The 17,563-nt window shown below is 48.5% G+C and overlaps 2 protein-coding genes across 2 annotated transcripts in view; one reads left to right on the top strand and one right to left on the bottom strand.

The window, feature by feature from the left end:
* SPIDR (scaffold protein involved in DNA repair) overlaps window positions 1-7,986 on the top strand; it is a 206,165-nt gene extending 198,179 nt beyond the window's left edge. The window contains exons 17-20 of the mRNA XM_074146132.1: window positions 2,080-2,173; window positions 3,646-3,760; window positions 4,230-4,283; window positions 7,337-7,986. Coding sequence (XP_074002233.1) covers window positions 2,080-2,173; window positions 3,646-3,760; window positions 4,230-4,283; window positions 7,337-7,471 — 398 coding nt within the window. The 3' untranslated portion in view covers window positions 7,472-7,986. The remainder of the gene's footprint in view (window positions 1-2,079; window positions 2,174-3,645; window positions 3,761-4,229; window positions 4,284-7,336) is intronic.
* Window positions 7,987-9,942: 1,956 nt separating this feature from the next.
* Window positions 9,943-10,992, bottom strand: CEBPD (CCAAT enhancer binding protein delta). The gene has a single exon (XM_074146670.1). The coding sequence runs from the start codon at window positions 10,990-10,992 to the stop codon at window positions 9,943-9,945; it is 1,050 nt and encodes a 349-aa protein (XP_074002771.1).
* Window positions 10,993-17,563: the final 6,571 nt, after the last annotated feature.

The following is a 17,563-nucleotide window of genomic DNA, read 5'->3' as shown; positions in this document are numbered from 1 at the left end:
CAGTGATTGCATTTTAACATTGGATATTTTCATGTTTCAGCCCTTACTCAGGGGTGGGTTTTTTCAGTTTCCCTCTTAACAGTGTGAACAAAATGGGGTCAGTCAGCTTATCTAGGTTTCTCTTTTTGATTGAACTTTCCCCTTCCTGTCCATTAATCAGGGTAACTGATTGGAAAAAAAAACAACAACCAAAACCAAAAATGTTAATTTTTGAACGTTTCAACCAGAGTGTTACTTTTAATCCTCAGCCCTTCTTTGCATTCCTCACTAGAGACCTATGCTTCCAGGGGGTGTCCTATTATCAGCCTCTTCTTAATGGTGTGAGCCACAACCCAGAAAAACAGACAAGAGATAAAAATTGAATTTTGGCTATGTAACTTTCCGTTTAAAAGAAGGATCTTGGAGAAATAACCGAAAGGTTTGTGAACATCAAGCAAAACCTTGAGTCTTGACAAAGATGTGCAGCAGTTCAGCAGCTTAAACTTAAGAAATCACTTTACACGCAGGATGCACAAGACTGTCACTAGGTTATTAGACCTGCTTTGAGTTGTTCTGACTTCAGTGATCTCTGGTGATTTTCTTAAGGGGACCCTGCATTGTCATCAGAATAAACCTCTCCACTAGACATAATCTCCTCAGTGTGATCCTGATTCATTTTCTTCAAATGTACTTGCATTACTTGTGCGCTGGCATCCTGCAGTTGTGATACGGCACACAGCTGGGGGGAAGTTAAAAGGCTTAGAGAAAACAGATCTGTCAGAAAAGGGATTTTGTTTTCTTTTTTTAATGATTTTTTAATGAAAAGGAAACATCTTCAGCAAAGCAATTGTTAGCTTTTCTTTTCCATGAACAAGAGAAACATGCTCATGCTGTGGCAGAAATCATCCTACCTTACAGTAGCAAGTACTGATGGAAACTCCCAGTTTGTCACAAAAACTGAAGAATCAAAATTATTCCTGTAACAGTCCAAGGGGTTAAATACACAGAATTGCTTATTCTGCCAGTGAAATCCATGTTGTTTCATTATATGCATAGAAATTGGATAATAAATGTTGTATTTGAGAAGTTTCCTGATCTTCAGACTCGCTGTCCTTTGAATTCCCAAAGAAAATTATGATTTTGTTGTTTATATGTAGCTCCCTCCTTCCTTTCAGTCCTTGTCCCAAGAGAACTAGGAAAGCAAGGGATCAATCCCTTGCTTATGGACAGTGTAATGCTCCCTGGTCTCCAAGGGTTTCTTTTATTGAATGTGCTATAAAACTGTGAGATTCTTGCTGAATAGGAGCTGGAATTTTTAGTCTCTACTTCTTTTGTACCATTAAGGGTTTATTTTAGTGTAATTTCATTCTTGCAGGTGATCCACTTTGTACGGTTCAAAATACTTAGAAGTATTTTCTCCATAAATAACGCTCATAATTTCAGCATATCGTTACCATAAAACATAACACACTCTTTATTGGCTTCTCATAAAGCTCTGAATATATTTTTTCTTGCCAAAACTAGCAAGGCCCTTTATATTAGTCCAAAGTATCTTTGGCATTCCCTTCTTAGGCACACACTTAAATCTGTGGGCCAGGTCTAATCTCTGTTAAATCAGTATAAATGAAGAATAACTCCATTGTTAATGGAATTTAATCTGCATCATTGTTTTCAAAAGGGATTGGGCCTTCTCACTGGTTTGTGTTTCCTAAATATCGATATCAAGCTATCTGACCGTATGCTTTTTATAGCTATTTATTGCCAAGAAAACATCAGAGGACCAGGAAGAAAACAAACAAACAAACAAAAGTCAAAAAAACAATAAAACCCAAACCAAAAGAACTAAACCTGTTTGGAAAGTTAATTATCAATTATCTACCTTCTGGTATTTTTAGACTGTAATGCACTCTGCCATATTGTCATCTCTTGTTGGAGGGACGAAGGAGAAAGGGAGTGAGGTTGTTGGAAGAGCTGATGCTTGCTCTGACAAGTCTTATTTTTAAGATGAGAGTCAGAAAGGGTCAAACCTGCTGTGAAGCCAGGAGTGACTGTGTTTGCTCCCTTACCATTAGTATTTTGTAAGAATTTCGCCTTCTGCAGGTACTGTTGTTGGAGTTAATGAGAGCACTGCTTTCTCCTGGCCTACATGTGACAGATGTGGCAATGGAAAGTTGGAACTGTGTCCTCAAGACAGGTGAGAGTCAGCATGCTCCGGAGCACTCCAGGTGTTCTGCAGATGTAGCCATAACAGCAATAGGTGATGCAATGATTCCTGCAGGCACAGGCTGCACTTTGTTCCTTCCTAGAGCTAAGACGTAGTATTTTTATTGCTGATGAACTGATAAAGCCTGCAAGGTTAGATTAATTTATTAAGAAAGATACAAGTAGATATGAAATGGTTTTAATTTGCACTTATCACATTTTTTTCAAACTAATCTTAAAGTATTGCTTATGAAGATTTTATAGCCCACTGCATTATAATACTAGTTTTAATAAACATCCACATAAATCACAGGGCTGATTTTAAGCTCCTTGAAAAGTAGCTTCTTGTTTTTCTCAACCCTACCTTGTTACCCTGTATACCACCAATTCACTTCGTTTTTATATTGAACTGTCATCTTAGCTGTAGTTCACGTAGGTGTGGAAGAGAATTACTTCAGTCCTATTAAATTTATAACCTTTCTAAAAAGGATGTTGAATAATTCGGGAAGTACGACTGTCCCAAATGTGAAGACTGATCTTACAGGGCCTGTTACCACCTGAACTGCTAAATCTGCATCAACCCTGGCATGCTCTTGGAAAGCCTCCCCTTCGGCTGCTTAGCCAGCTTGCTCTTGCAGAGTCTGATGATACCTGGTGGGATAAAAACATGAGAGGATAAGAGAGTAGTCAGAGTGTAAAAAGAAGGAAAGGGAGGTTCTTTCTACTGGAAAAGCTTACAAAAAAGCATAAGGAGAAGTTGGGTGGGTTTGATCACATTGAAATAAATAATATTTGCCTAAATATGAGAAGCTTTACCACTTACGCTTTGTTATGTGTAGCATCCAGAGGAAAAAGGCTGAAAATAAAGAAAAGGTTGCCCTATATTATACTATCATGCAAAAAATAAGGATGTGTGTATGTTCACATAGTAGTGCAGTTCAATTTAAAAAAAAATCTCTACTGTGAAGGACACTTTTGCTTTATTTGGAGAACAGTGGAGCTTCAATATTTGTTTAAGACTTTATTCCAACAAGCTCTTAAGGCTTAACTTAATTTTATGCATATGACTTAAGTGTGTGCTGAAAACGTTGAACGTTTACTGAACGAGGGCCTAAATCAATAAGTGACTCGGGCCAAATCTATACTACAAATTTTCTTTTGCTATAACTTCTAGAAGGTTATGAGATTAATATTTGCTTAAGTGAGGTGACTATAAATATCAACCTGCCCCCATGTTGCCAAAACCTGTAAAAGGAAGATTTTTGCTAAAGAGTTTACGTCCTCCAAGAACTACTTATCTCTACCAACAGAGGAGCTCTTTTTAATATTATCAACTGAATCTCTACCAGGGCTTTTCTACTAGATGTCTACCAGTAAAGTAGCTGGGGTTTTGTGTATTTTGTTTTTATGACTGATAACTTTTATGTTTCTCTGTGGTTTTCCATCATTATTTGCATGTTTCAGAGGATTACTATACTGCAACCGGTGCTCCGAAGTTGTCATTTCACCAGTTTTGAAAATGCAGCTGGAGATCTTCTTGAGTTGTCCATCCCGATCTCAAAGTATAGTAAAAGTAAAGGTATGGCATAAAATGAGCCGTGTATTGAGTATAGAGAGACTAGATACGTACACACTCTAAGCCACATTTTTATAAACAGCTCTGTCAGAAGAAAAATTAACAGATGTAAGAGTATCCCATAATTTAATCTGATGCTAGACTTGTTTTTCATTGGACTAAGAATCCAGTTCCCAGACCTTACACAAATAATAGAGTCACTGAGTTCACCCTGAGGTTTCCAAACTGTTTTATGCTCCAGCTGAAGGCCTTGATGGGTTGGGCACTTGGGAAACCTCAATCTCCACAGCCTAAAAGGAACATGTATTTTTAGACTCCCATTCTGAACATCTTTTGTGCCACCTCTCCTCTGCTCTCTTGACCAGAGACATAAAACCATTCTATATTAAAATTATTAATCTTTGTTTAACGTGACTGTTTTAACTTGCAAGATTTTTGCCATGAACAAAACCTGTTCATTTTCTCATTTCAGCTGTTACAAAGGACAATCTCTTCTCTCCTGACGTCCTCCGCCAGTGAGGATGGGGTAGGTGTAATGAATGTTGACCAGAGAAAGTTAAAGTACATAATTTACTGTAGAAGCAGAGCACAGGAGCCGTGGATCAGGTGGGAAATAACTCGAATTATAGAAATGAAAGGGACTCCTGGAGGTCGTCATCCGACCTGCCACTCACACCTCACACTCGGCTATTGCCAACTTGCAGGCCGGTCAACCATGACTTTGTTTGGCAGGATCTTGGAAACCTCTGAGGATGGAAGTTCCACCACCTTTCCAGGCAGCTCATTTCAGAACTGCACTGGGAACAATAGGAGATTTCACTAGAAATAATGATTTTTTCCTCATGTCCAGATTTGAGTGGGCTGGACCCTCTGGCAATCCCACCTTCCACCTGCTGATGCCCTGCTATTGCATGACTGTCATCAGGCTGACACCTTCCTTTTTAGCAGAGGGATCCCGCAGATGGGATGTGTAGACAGCTTTAGCACGGCTGTGGGTCTGCAGAGCTATCTGCAAATAGCAGCATGTCCAGACGTTCAGCACTGCTGGGCTTTACTCCATTTTCTGGCCAAAGATCCAAAGACAGCAAAGACACAGTCCAAGCATCCCACCTTTTGGGGCTGGTCTTCTAAACCCTGTAAACCACAACTACTTTCTAATAGGAGAACCATGAAATTACTGGCAGGTGGTAATAGTAGAGAAATTTGCAAAACGCATGCAAGAGCGAGTGCAGAGGAGGGCAACGAAGCTGGTGAAGGGCCTGGAAAACAAATCATATGAAGAGCAGTTGAAGGAGTTGGGACTGTTTAGTAAGAGGAAGAGGAGGCTGAGGGGAGACCTCATCACTCTCTACAACTACTTGAAAGGACACTGTAGAGAGGTTGGTGCTGGTCTCTTCTCACAGGTAATTAATGACAGAACGAGAGGGAATGGCTTCAAGCTCCAACAGGGTAGGTTTAGACTGAACATTAGGAAAGAATTTTTCATTCAGAAAGAGTGGTCGGGGATTGGAACAGGCTGCCCAGGGAGGTGGTTGAGTCACCATCCCTGGATGTATTTAAGAGCCGTTTAGATGTGGTGTTGGGGGATATGGTATGGGGGAGAACTTTGTAGAGTAGGGTAGATGGTTGGACTCGATGATCCCAAGGGTCTCTTCCAACCTAGACGATTCTATGATTCTAAGATAATACTTTATAGTTGTATGAATGAAACACGCATAAGCCACAGGGATCCACGGGCTAAAGTACAGTTTATGTAATCGTGAAGCAGGTATTCCTTTAATCTGAGATATCAGAAGAACCCTGACATTTGGCACAGTGACCCAGATTTATCGCAGGTGAGGGAGACACCCGAGTAGGTGCCTGGCTGGCATTGGCTGCCGGGTGGTCAGCAGTGAAGGAGCGGCACCTTCAGAGGGTGATTAAGTCCAATTAGGATCCCGAGATCATCCCCCCTCCATTGCACGTGGAAGGGAGCAAAGTTCAGCTCGTTGTCTTGTTTAATCATCCCGGTTAAGTATCTCTGGTTTGGTGACACGTATTGGGGTCATTTTGCTTTCCCTGTCTTATACGGTCTTCTGCCGTTTTGCTATTACATGCTCCATGGGTTTAAAGGGATTTATGGATAATTTTTAAAGTGGGATATTTCTCTAAAATTGCAAATTATTTTTCTTATGCTGGAGGGTGAATATTTCATTTAAGCAAGAGACACAAAAAATTTCCAAAATATGTTTGCTCTTTTAATAGCAGTTAAGTCTTGCTAAGTTTTACGGGTTGTGTCTGGTTTGGTTACAGACTGACAAAACGTGGGGGTTTTTTGAGTTACAAGAATTCAAGAAACATCTTTTTCATGTTTCAGTTTTTATAATGCTGGTATTTAGAAGTCTGGCAACTTAGAAACATTTTTTTCCCCAGCTGAAATGCAGGGATGATTTTTTCCTTTTTTTTTTTTTTTTATAAGCATTTTCATCTCTGAGCCACTACATTTTAAAAAGCAGCACATCTCAACAAAGATTAATCACAAGAAATACCACTTCAGGTGGCGGGGTTTTTTTTTTTGCCAGTGCTGCTAAATTTTCTAAGGGTGTAGCTTTGCGATACTTCTTTTGGCAGGGAGGTTAGTTTTAGCCGTCGCTGCCCCTGGCCACTTGTTCCTCACCTTGTGACAACCCTTGTGTTACACCGGTGGAGCTGTTTGTGCAGCTGCGTGGTGAGTGGGACTGCAGAACCGGTCTGGGGTAAAAATACTCTAGGAAAAAAAAAAAAAAAAAAAAGTTGTTTATACCTTGAATCAGGCAAGAGAGGTGGGTGTCACATACCTGTACAGACGCACAGCCCAGATGAGAGCGGGGACACGGTCAGAGGCTGGTCATAGACAAACCCCATTGAGGAAAGACATGGATGTAAACCTGACATCTGCAGTAGGTACTCTCTCGGGCGAGGTGCCAGCTCTCGCTGTTACCAGCTCTTCTGTTAACGTGCTCTCTCATCTTAGAGCGATCATCCCAGCCTGGCATCCCCCTCCTCCACGCAGAACACAGCCTCTACGGATCCGCTCAGGCACAGCTCACGGAGTAAAGTGCCAGCCGGATCATTAAACAGAAGGGACTGTGGAAGTGCCGGTGATTGTAAAACCCTAAAAAAGGGGCTAAAAGGGGGGTGAGGGGGTGTGTGTTAAAAAGAGTTACAAATATAGTATGTGCCTACATATTGCTAGCACATACGAATTCCTACAAGTGTCAGAAAGCTGGATAAAGGCAGCACGCGCTTCAGCAAAAGGCAGCAAATTTGCTTCAGCAAAATTGAGTCCAATGTCACAGTAGCACTTTTTTATTTTTTTTAAACAACTAATTTTTAAAAGCTTGCTAAGCCAGCAGCACTTCAAGCAGGAGTGACATCTAACTATTGAAAATCTAAAGTATTCATTCTTTCCATCTGTTCTAATGCACCTTTCTTTTTGAGTCCTTAAAAAAATTGTCTGTTGGAAGAGGACCTTACACCCTGCATCTTCCAAGCCGAATGCTGCTTAGAACAGAATGTCCGGGACTGTTTGTTTTAATCAACATGCTTTTATCACTGCAGAGTTATGAGGTGCAGAGCGTGCTGGGAAAGGAGGTGGGGTTATTGAACTGCTACGTCCACTCCGTAACCAGCCACCCCAACTGTGTTGCACTGGAGGAAATTGTTCTTCTGGAAGCTGCAGCAGCAAGACACTGAGCTGAACTCTCTCGTCAGCTACTACGGTATCTGTGGACTTTGTAATGTGGTTATCTGTTAACTAGTGCCACAGATAATGTAGAATGCAAGCGTGATAAGAATTAAGATAGTTCATTAAAAACTGTGATTTACAAAGCACATTGTGCTAACACTGAAAAAACAAAATATTAAAAAAAATCTGTTCAACGGTCTGAACTTTTTTTTTTGGATCAGTTCAGGATTTAAGAATACAGTTCTTTGGCATGTTTGCTGTTCATGTATCTGAAACATCTTGTTCTGGAAGCTTTGAATGGTTGTGATTTATTTTTTTATAATACTCTATTTATTATGTGTTGCTGGAAAATATTTTACTGATATTTTTGAAATAAATACCTTGCTGTGGGCAGTGAACGTTGGTCTAAGCTGAGTTTTATCAGTGGATTCCAGACGTACCACCGGCTGCAAAACACTGTGTTGTGCGCGAATTCTGAGTTGTAACGTTTGTTATCACCTTGCAATAAATGTTATAAAGACGGAGATTTGACCAAAGCTTATATTTTGACGTGTCAAGCATATATAAAGTTAATGTTTTACAGCTGATTGGTCTCTAAGCGTAGAAGTACGGTGTTATCTGTAGCTTCCCACAAAGCGAGTGTTTCATTATACAGTTTCTGTTATGGGTAACAAGAAAACTGCTTTGTAGGCCACAAAACTATCTTCACCCTGACTGTACAGAGACAGGGATTACAGATCAGTTAAAATAATATCAAAATATTCCCATGTGTGCATTTTTTGAGGTGCGAGAATTAACGTAAGAGTTCAGTCAGAAATTAGGTATCTTTTTTCTTCCGCTTTCATGTTATTCAAAAAACCCATGCAGGTCAGAGGAGGAATGAATGGTTTTGCCCCAGTCTCCAGTGCGTAATTACCCAGCAGAAAAGGAACAGCAAACTTGTTGCTGCACTGATGGTTCCTGAGGCTGATAGTGGAAGGTCTTGCATACGTCACGAGTACTACAGGAATGACCCAGCTTCTAAATCCCCCTTTTTCCCCCCTCCTCCAAGCGTTTCAGTCTCCGTACCTGCCTCCCTGTAAGGAAGAAGGGGACATCAGCCCATTCCTGTGCCCAGGATGCTGCCCTGTACGTGACCAGGGTGGCCCCTTCTAAACCGGCAAGGTTTCTCTGTCTCTCTTGAAGAGCACTGGCCGTCGGAGACACTCGTCCTGTCGGGCCGTTTTTCTGCCGGTGCCCTACAGGTGCTGCCGTCTTTGCGCATTCACTGCCCGAATTCAGACAAGCAGCCCAACCTTTCGTAATTTATTCCCTCACTCAAGAGATTGGCGTGGTTGCCTATTCTCACTTTCACTAGCAGCGATCAGTGAAAGTGGCCAGCCGCTGCACGGCGATGATAGTCTAGGGCGGGCTGAAGTGCATGTGGGCAGCAGCCTCTCCTTTGGGAATCGGGAATGTGGCTGGCTGGAGCTTGGGAGCGCCTTAGTGTAGGTTGCAGCTTTGCCTTGGCTGGAGTGGAAACCGCTCCGGGGAGCTTCAACAGGAATTTTAAATAACGCTGTTGTGTTCACATATATATATATATATATATATTTTTCTTCTTCTTCTTTTAAAAGACTGTGTTTGTGGCAGAGCCCTGGCCAAGGAGCAGCCCCTTCTTGCCGCCCAACTGCTGCTCGGCCCCAGCACTCGGCTCAGCCCAACAGCTGACTCAGCATTCCTGCGGGGCGGCGCGATTCCAGGGGGAGAAGCCCACTTTGCGGGAGCCCCAGCGATCCCCAGCCCTTCAGCTGCCTTAGGGAAAAAAAACTACTGTGCACCTCAACACCCTCCTCCTTCTCCTCCTCGCCCCCCCCCCGTCCCGTTTCAGCTGCTGGAACCCCCCCGTCCCGTGTCGCCCCCCCCCCAAGAAGAGCAACTTCCCCGCTACTTTCAAGAGACGGAGCCAACGAGAGCAGGGCTGATTTAAAATGCTTTTTTATTATTCTTATTCTTATTCTTAGAAATGCTGTAAAAATTGATATAAAAGGTCGAGCATGCTCAAGTCTTTTTTCATCCTACTGTCTAAAATACATGGGGTTTTGAATCATTTTAACAGATGTACCATAGCTGCATTGGTATGAGTAAAATGTAGAAAAGACGAAAACTACCATTACAAAAATAATTTAAGGGGAGAGAAAAAAAAAAAAAGAAAAAAAAAAAGATATTTAGCTTTTTTTTTGTTGGTTTTTTTGCAGGTTTCGTGGTGAAAGACCCCTCGGGCATCGCCCCCCACGTCGCTACAACATTCAGAAAGCGGCCGGGGGCCGGCGGGTCCCACCGCGGCTTCGCGCCTCCTCCCGCGCCCCCGGCCCGGGGCTCCGCGGCACCGAGCGGCCCGGCACGGGCACGGAACGGCCCGGCCACGGCCCGGCACGGCCCTCTGAGGTATTTATCCACGGTCTCCCGGAGTCCGTCTCTCCGTCCCGTTCCCCCCCGGTTACCGGCAGTCGGTGCCCGAGCCGGGCTGCAGGAAGGAGGCGCTGGGCAGCTGCTTGAAGAAGTGCCGGAGGCTGGTCAAGTCCCGGGTGAGCTGCTCGATCTTCTTGTGCAGCTTCTCGTTCTCGGCCGACAGCTCCAGCAGCTTCTGCTGCATCTCCTGGTTGCGCCGCTTCGCCTTGTCCCGGCTCTTGCGGACGGCGATGTTGTTGCGCTCCCGCCGCTGCCGGTACTCGGGGCTAAACCTGTCCACGCACTTCTTGCCGCCCCGCTCCTTCCCGCCGGCGGCCGGCGGCGGCGGGACGCCCTGCCCCGACCCGGACACGGTCCCGGCGGCGGCCCCGGCGGCGGGGCCCGGGGAGCGGGTGCTGCAGCTGGAGGGGGAGCTGCTGCCCGGCGGCTCGGGGGAGGTGGGCGGCGTGGGCTGCCCGCTCAGGTTCATGATGGTCTGGGCGCAGGTGGCGATCTGCGAGGGCAGCAGGGAGGAGGAGAGGTCGCTGTCGCTCCAGTCCGGCTCCTGCTTCAGGGCGCCGCGGCAGGAGGAGGAGGAGGAGGAGGAGGAAGAGGAGGAGGAGGAGGAGGAGGAGGAGGCGGTGCGGGGCTCGGCGCCCAGCAGGGTGGTCATGGCAGCGCCGAGGTCCTTGGCGGGGTCGCGGCCGGCGCCGCCGCCCGGCGGCAGGTACTCGCCGTAATCCCCGCCCCGCTCGGGCTTGTGGTTGCTGTTGAAGAGGTCGGCGAAGAGCTCGTCGTTGCACAGCTCCAGGTTGGGCACGGCCGACATGGAGTCAATGTAGGAACTGAAGTCGATGGCGCTCTCGTCCTCGTACATGGCCGGGGCGGCGGCGCTCAGCTCCGCCAGGTTGGTGCCGCTGCCCCCCGGGCCGCCCCCCGCCTCCTCGCCGCTCATCCCGCAGCCCCGGCCTCCCGGCTTGCAGGCGGCCCCCGGCCCGCCGCCGCTGCCCACCTTGGCGTCGTAGAAGTTGGCGGGCTCCAGGCACCAGCTCTTATAACATGCCGGGGAGTCCAGGCTGTAGAGAGCGGCGGCGCTCATCGGGGAGCGGGACGCGGCGCCGCGGGGCCGCGGCGCAGGGGCTCCGGGCCGCGGGTACCAGCCGCCGCTCCGCGACGACCGCAGCTCCAGCCTCCCCCACGGGCAGGTGGGGAGCGGGACCGCTGCTGGTGCTGCTGGTGCTGCTGGTGCTGCTGCTGGTGTTGGTGCTACCGGTGCTCCCGCTGCCGTCCCCTCGCCTCGCCGACGTGGGGGTCGATCCGGGCTGGGGTCACGCCGCGCTCGCTCGGCGATGGGAGGCGGGGACGGGACAAGGCGTCTTCTGGACCTGGGAGCGAAACGCCCGCTCGGTCCCTTCTTATACGGCGCCGGCCCCGCCTCCTGCCCCAATGACGGGGAACGACTGTTCCCGGGGACCCGGGGGCGGGAGCGGGTGGGGTGCGCGGCCGCGGAGGCTGGGCTCCCGCCGCGGAGAGCTGCCACCTCCCGGTGGAGGGTGGCCGCGGTCGGGGGCGGCCCCCCCCCCCCCCGGGCGGACGGTGCGCGAAGGGGGCAGGCGCCCGAAAGGGCGTCCCGTCCGCGGGGAGGGCCACCCCGACGCCGGTACCGGCCCCCCATTCCCTCTGCAACATTCCGGTTGAGGGTTAATTTTTCCCTTTTCCTGGCTTATTTCCACAGAAGCCGGGGGAAAAGGCTCATTTTACCCCCCCAGCCCCCGCTGCATTCCCCCCCCTCCCCACTTGCCCAGCGGCGCCTTGGATGAAGCGATACGGGGAAGATGCTGCCTGCCCCACGCGTGTCTCTGTGCATCACCCTAGCGCCCTCCCGAGGCTCCGCTCCTTCCGCAGCTTCACCCGAGCGGGCTGTAAGTGTGTGTGTGTGCGTGCGTGTGTGTGTGTGTGTGTGTGTGTGTCCCCGCCAGTGACAGGGTGTCGGCTTGGACGGCTTCTTGCAGGATGCTCGGGTGGGAAAGGGGTCTCTGAGGCATCTTGAGCTGCTTCATGCCGGCTGCGTGAAGTGAAGCCTCTCTTAAAAACTTACGGTAAGTAATTACGCGTGTCTGTCCCCCCTCTTGTGTCTAGTAAACTACTACTGTTAAACTGGCCATTGGCAAGTATCACAGAAAAGAAAACATTTTCTTTTCAAAGATGTGAAATGCTATGTTTTCCAGTTACATAAAGCAATTTTAAAAACAATCCCGGCTTCATCCTCAGGTGCTCCATTGATGGAATGACAAATTAAATAATTAAGTAAATAAATAAATAACCCTTTAAAAAAATCTATTTTAAGATTTTTTTTAAACTTTTTTTTCCAGAAGACCCGGCTAGATTTCCGATGTTTTGGTAGGACTAACCCAGCCACTGACTTTTCAGCCCAGCCCTCGGATATCTAACACTGCTGGCGTGAAGCTGTGCCGTGCCGCTCGGAGGTGGTGGCTTTCTGGGGACCGTGGGGACGTGCTGTTCATGCCGGGCTCATGCCAGGCCCGCTGCCTCGCTCCGGGCCGGGCTCCATCTGCCGCTACCGCAGCTGTTGCAGGAACGCTGCTGTTTATCAAAGGGGCGTGTATTTTAACATAAATCGTGGGGCAGGGACTGGTACACTCTCACCTTTTGGCCCCAAACTCCTCCTGGGAAGGCTGGTGGGACCGGGATCGGGGTGCTCTGCCTGGCAGAGGAGGTTTTGCTTCTGGCAGGTGAGGTTTGAGGTTCTGCATGGAGGGGCTTTGCTTTGCTTTTGCATTCCAGCGCTGCGCTTCACCCCACGGAGACATTGTGTTTAAATAAACTTGATTTGATTTGCTTGTCAGAGGCTCGATCATGCAACCTTTATCCACACGAGCCTTTAGCACTGAACTTGACAATGACTCAAGAAGTGGTTGCTTTTGTGTTTTTTTTTTTAGCGCAAACAGTTTTCCTTTTCCACATCGTCCAAAAATTATACTCCCGATCTAAAATCCCCATTATTATATCATGGCAGTTCTGCATGTTGTTACTCTCTGCCCTCCATCCCTGGGGTACACTCACGTCATGTCACTCTCTGCCACCTGCCCTTGGCCTGGGTCTCTGGCAGGGAACTACGACCATCCCGTGATCCTCCTGGACCTTTCCTCTCTGCAGGAAGTGGAGAGAGGTGGGTGCACGGAGCATGGGAAGGTGCTTCAGACATGCGAGGCAGCGACACCCACTCTCTCTCCCCCTCCTCTGCCACAGGGTCTGTTGATTGCTGGAAGGTGGTAACATCTCACCTGTCGTAGCCATAAAATTATAACTTGTCTTGGAAAGCATCTCATTTAGCTGTTTGTACCTGGAACTGTGTTACGCTTTCAGCTCTCTGAAGCCCTCAGCCCCAGAGGGCAGCTGCTCATCAGACAGTGCTGGCGTGTGACTGCTCCAGCCCCAACAGTCCCGTTTAATGCCCATCACGTGTTACCCCAAAAAAGAGACGCAATTCCCAGCCAGGTCGCTTGACCGACACTGGGCACCCTGCCGGACGGCAATCAGAGTCTCAAATCCCTCTGTAAACAGTGACCTGCTGGGCATGGAAGCCCTGCGTAAGCCCCAATATCTGCCGCCTGTGTCACACCTATGCTGCAGTGTGGAGGGTGCAGCTTTGCTCACGGTGTCATCAAGTCCTGGAGGCACGTTCAGAGCTCATGGTCAGTCAGACCTGTCACCACCTGGCCCCCAAAACAAGCGGCGAGAGATGTCCCCTGGAAGGTGAGCCTAACTGAGATACGTGATTTCAGGAGCGTGTTTCGGGGGGGTCCCCCCAGGTGCCAGGGAGGGTGTGAAGCCCTGGGGCGGTACCACACCTGCAGCGAAGCAGCGGGGAGCAGGTGAGTAAAGGATACTCATCGCTGAGCAAAGCGCTGGGCTGAAGGCAGGACTGTATCCACGCCGTACTGTTTCCTGGCATCTCGGCAGCTGCATCTGTTCCCATTTGCATAAATAATTTCATGGAGAATGAAGCAGAGACAAGCCCTCCATTCCTTCACCCGCCCTGCTGAGTACCCGAGCTACCGAATCATGGCTTCTCGCTGGGCTCCAGTGGGTTTCGAACAGCAGTGAGAAATATTTGAGCACCTGAATCGCAGAATATTTTCTCTAAAACCTGCTTGGGGTTCCCGCTCCAAATCAAGAAAAGAGGAGCATTTACACCTAGAGAGAGGGGACAAGAAATCTTTCTTTAAGAAACCTTTGCAGAGAAAAGAAAAAAATTTAAATTACTCCGGCGTGTCAGCTGTGAAGCATAGAATGGTTTGGATTGGAAGGGACCTTAAAGATCATCGAGTTCCAACCCCCCTGCCATGGGCAGGGACACCTCCACTACAGCAGGTTGCTCAAAGCCCCATCCAGCCTGGCCTTGAACACTTCCAGGGATGGGGCATTCACAGCTTCTCTGGTCAGCCTGTTCCAGTGCCTCACCACCCTCACAGGAAAGAATTTCTTCCTCAGATCTGATCTAAATCTACCCTCTTTCAGTTTAAAATCGTTACCCCTTGTCCTATCGTTACACTCCCTGATAAAGAGTCCCTTCCCACTAATCCAGAGAAGCACCAGGACCTCGAGCCCTCCAGGGACAGGAATTAAATCACACAGTATTTCTGCCTAGTTTTTTCCCGATAAAAGAAGGCCAGGCCACCCAGGGAAGGTGAGGAGATTGGGCAGTTCTTCAGCCTGGCTTTAATCCTTCCCATCCTCTTCCCGGTGTGCTTGTCTCTGGCAACCCAGCCAGAAGTGCAGGGCTCTTGGGAGCAGTGGGGCTGGGAACCTGGAGAGGCTGGTCTGGTCTTGTGGAGCCCTTCTCTGCTCTTGGGGTGTGATGGGGCCGAGGCAGCACCAGCAGGACACCAGGTCCTGGGGGAGTCCTGGCCTGGGGCAAGGCAGCTGTGGAGCAGGACTGCCGGATGGACACCTTGTCCAGGAGAAGCATCTCACAGCACCAGGTTTCAGAGGGAAAGGGGGGGCTGGTGACAAAGAGCCAGCTGACAAGGGGGAAAAAGATGGAGGGGTGGTTTGCCTGGTTTTTCCCTCCCCCGCAACAAGAAGCAGGAGTGCAGTGACTGTCACATTCAACAGCGAGAAGCCAGGACCAGCACTTGGGGGCTGATGAGGAATGGGACATACAGGTGAGGAAGTGCAGGTTGTCTGGGGAGAGTTAAATACCTGCCCAACGCACTGCTAAGGAGGCACAGAACCTCACAGAATCACAGAATGATATGGGGTTGGAAGGGACCTCTGGAGATCATCTAGTCCAACCCCCCTGCCAAAGCAGGTCCACCTAGAGCAGGTTGCACAGGAATGTGTCCAGGTGGGTTTTGAATGTCTCCAGAGGAGGAGACATTCAAATGCCCACCACCTCCCTGCGCAGCCTATTCCAGTGCTCTGCCACCCTCAAAGTAAAGAAGTTCCTCCTCATGTTTAGGTGGAACTTCTTACATTCAAGTTTGTGGCCATTTCCTCTTGTCCTGTCACTGGGCACCACTGAAAAAAGACCGGCCCTGGCCCCTTGACACCCACCCTTTAAGTATTTATAGGCATTGATCAGATCCCCCCTCAGTCTTCTCTTCTCTAGACTAAAAAGACCCAAGTCCCTCAGCCTCTCCTCGTAAGAGAGACGCTCCAGGCCCCTAATCATCTTTGTAGCCCTCCTCGAGGTTGGCGTTGGCTCTTGTAAGCCACCGCAGTGACTGCTGGACGGAGCCTCCCTGCCTCCCGTCCCACCTCTGCCAGGGCTCCTGCCTCCTCCCCTGAATCGCTCTATAACAGTATTTTGCTCCTCACCTGTAGTTGCCTCAGACCCTGCGCTCCTCGTTTCCTCACTCTCTTTGGTGGATGCTCTGAACCTTTTCCCGATGCAGGTTTTGCATGATTTTCCTGCAGGGACGAGGTTCATGAGCTCAAATTCCCAGCTACGTCTCCTGCCCCACCACAGGAGATCTTGCACAGTACCATTTACTGGGAGTTTGATGGACAGGCAGAGCGTTACCCTCCCCTGTCCCATCAAAAAGGAAAAAAACAAAACCCGAAGCAAACAAAAAAAATAAACCAAACCCCCCTGTAAATAATGTGGAAACTGCAACCAAATCCTTTCCAGTCCCTTATGGCCTCTCCTTCCCAAAACTTTTTGCAACAGAAAAAAACCCCTAAACACCCTATTCTGGACACTGTTGGTGTAACTTAAGATGTAGCTCTTTGGTTGCTTTGCTACAGGACTATTGCCACCCTTCGGTGCCCTGGGTGGCTGCCAGGGAGCGGCCTTTCCGTGCAGGTGCCGTTTCTTACAAGCAGCACAGCTTAAAAATGAAATTTTTTAACCCCAGGTCACTTCCAAACGAGACACACACGGTGTTAGTGAAGTGGCTCAGCAGACCCTCATCCTCAGGACTGGTGAAGGGAAAAAAAAAAGGCATTTTAAAGCAGCGGTAATGAATTATTTTTTTAACACCCCAAATTTTGGAAAAGGTGAAACCTGGGGGGGAGGGGGGGAAGGGGGGGCAGGGCAGATGGGACATGGACAGACACCAGGAAAAATCCCGAGCACAAGAAGCAGGATGCAGGAACCTCTGTCAGCTGGGAAAGGAGGCTGCGGGTGCAGAGCTCTCCTCTGGGTTTAGCGCTATTATTATCTTTTGTTAGAGAGAAATTACGACAGGGACGGTGATGACTAGTTTGAGCACGAATTTTACGCTATATGCTAAGAAAACCTATTGAGGGTATATGTTAACGGTTGACACAGCTTTTTAGATACAACTAATGAATTTCCAGATGTAGTGCACATCTGGGTATTTAATCTGAGAAGGAAATATTCTGCGGTACCCGTGGATAGTTACTAAGGTTTGTTTTGGGTCGTGAGACCTGCAGCAGCCTCCGACTCCGAGCCGCTCGTCATCTGACTCTTTTCTGGAAGCTGAACAAACCCACCCCGTGAAGCACCCAGCCCAGGGACTTGAGCTTTTCCTTGCATCGGTGTCTTCCTCGCTGCCTCTCGGGCCGGCTCCAGCCCTTCCAATTAACAGCTGGATTTTATTGGGAGCAGCGCTCGTCGGGATCGGGGAGAGCAGCCACCGTTCACATGTTGGGGGTTATTTTCGGGCTCATTCAGCTGCTCGGGGAAAGCTCCGTTTGGGCAACTCCACTTGCTTGACCAATACATCACCAGTAGAATTGATGTAGCTGGGGCTTCTGATTATAGCACTTATTTTAGGGCCAAAACTGAGCTTTTAGCTATTTTAAGTGCCATGGACGTGTTCTAAGCTCTTTGGCACCGTCAGGGCTACTTTCTCCTGTCTCAAAGGCTTTCACGCCTGGCCTGGGGGCCTTTGGCTATGAACTAAAGGGAGAGGAGGGCACGGGGTGGGGTCCACCACAGTCCCCTTCCCCTGGAAGAGCTGGGCTCCATTCCTGCTCCGGCCCCTTCCAAAAGACCAAGGAAGCCTGGATTGTCCTCAGAGGGAGGTCTGTGGCGCACTAACATCTATTGCTGCCGAAGGTATCAAAAGTCCTACGAGAAGAGCCTCGTTAAACTATAAACCTAAACTTTGTCCTCCACAGCACAGGTCAAAGTACCGAGTAAATATCTGAGATATGTGCCAAAAGTGCAATTAAAC

This window comes from Numenius arquata, chromosome 4, assembly GCF_964106895.1.
Source record: "Numenius arquata chromosome 4, bNumArq3.hap1.1, whole genome shotgun sequence".
NCBI classification, from domain to species: domain Eukaryota; kingdom Metazoa; phylum Chordata; class Aves; order Charadriiformes; family Scolopacidae; genus Numenius; species Numenius arquata.
This window is presented reverse-complemented; position numbering and strand designations above follow the sequence as displayed.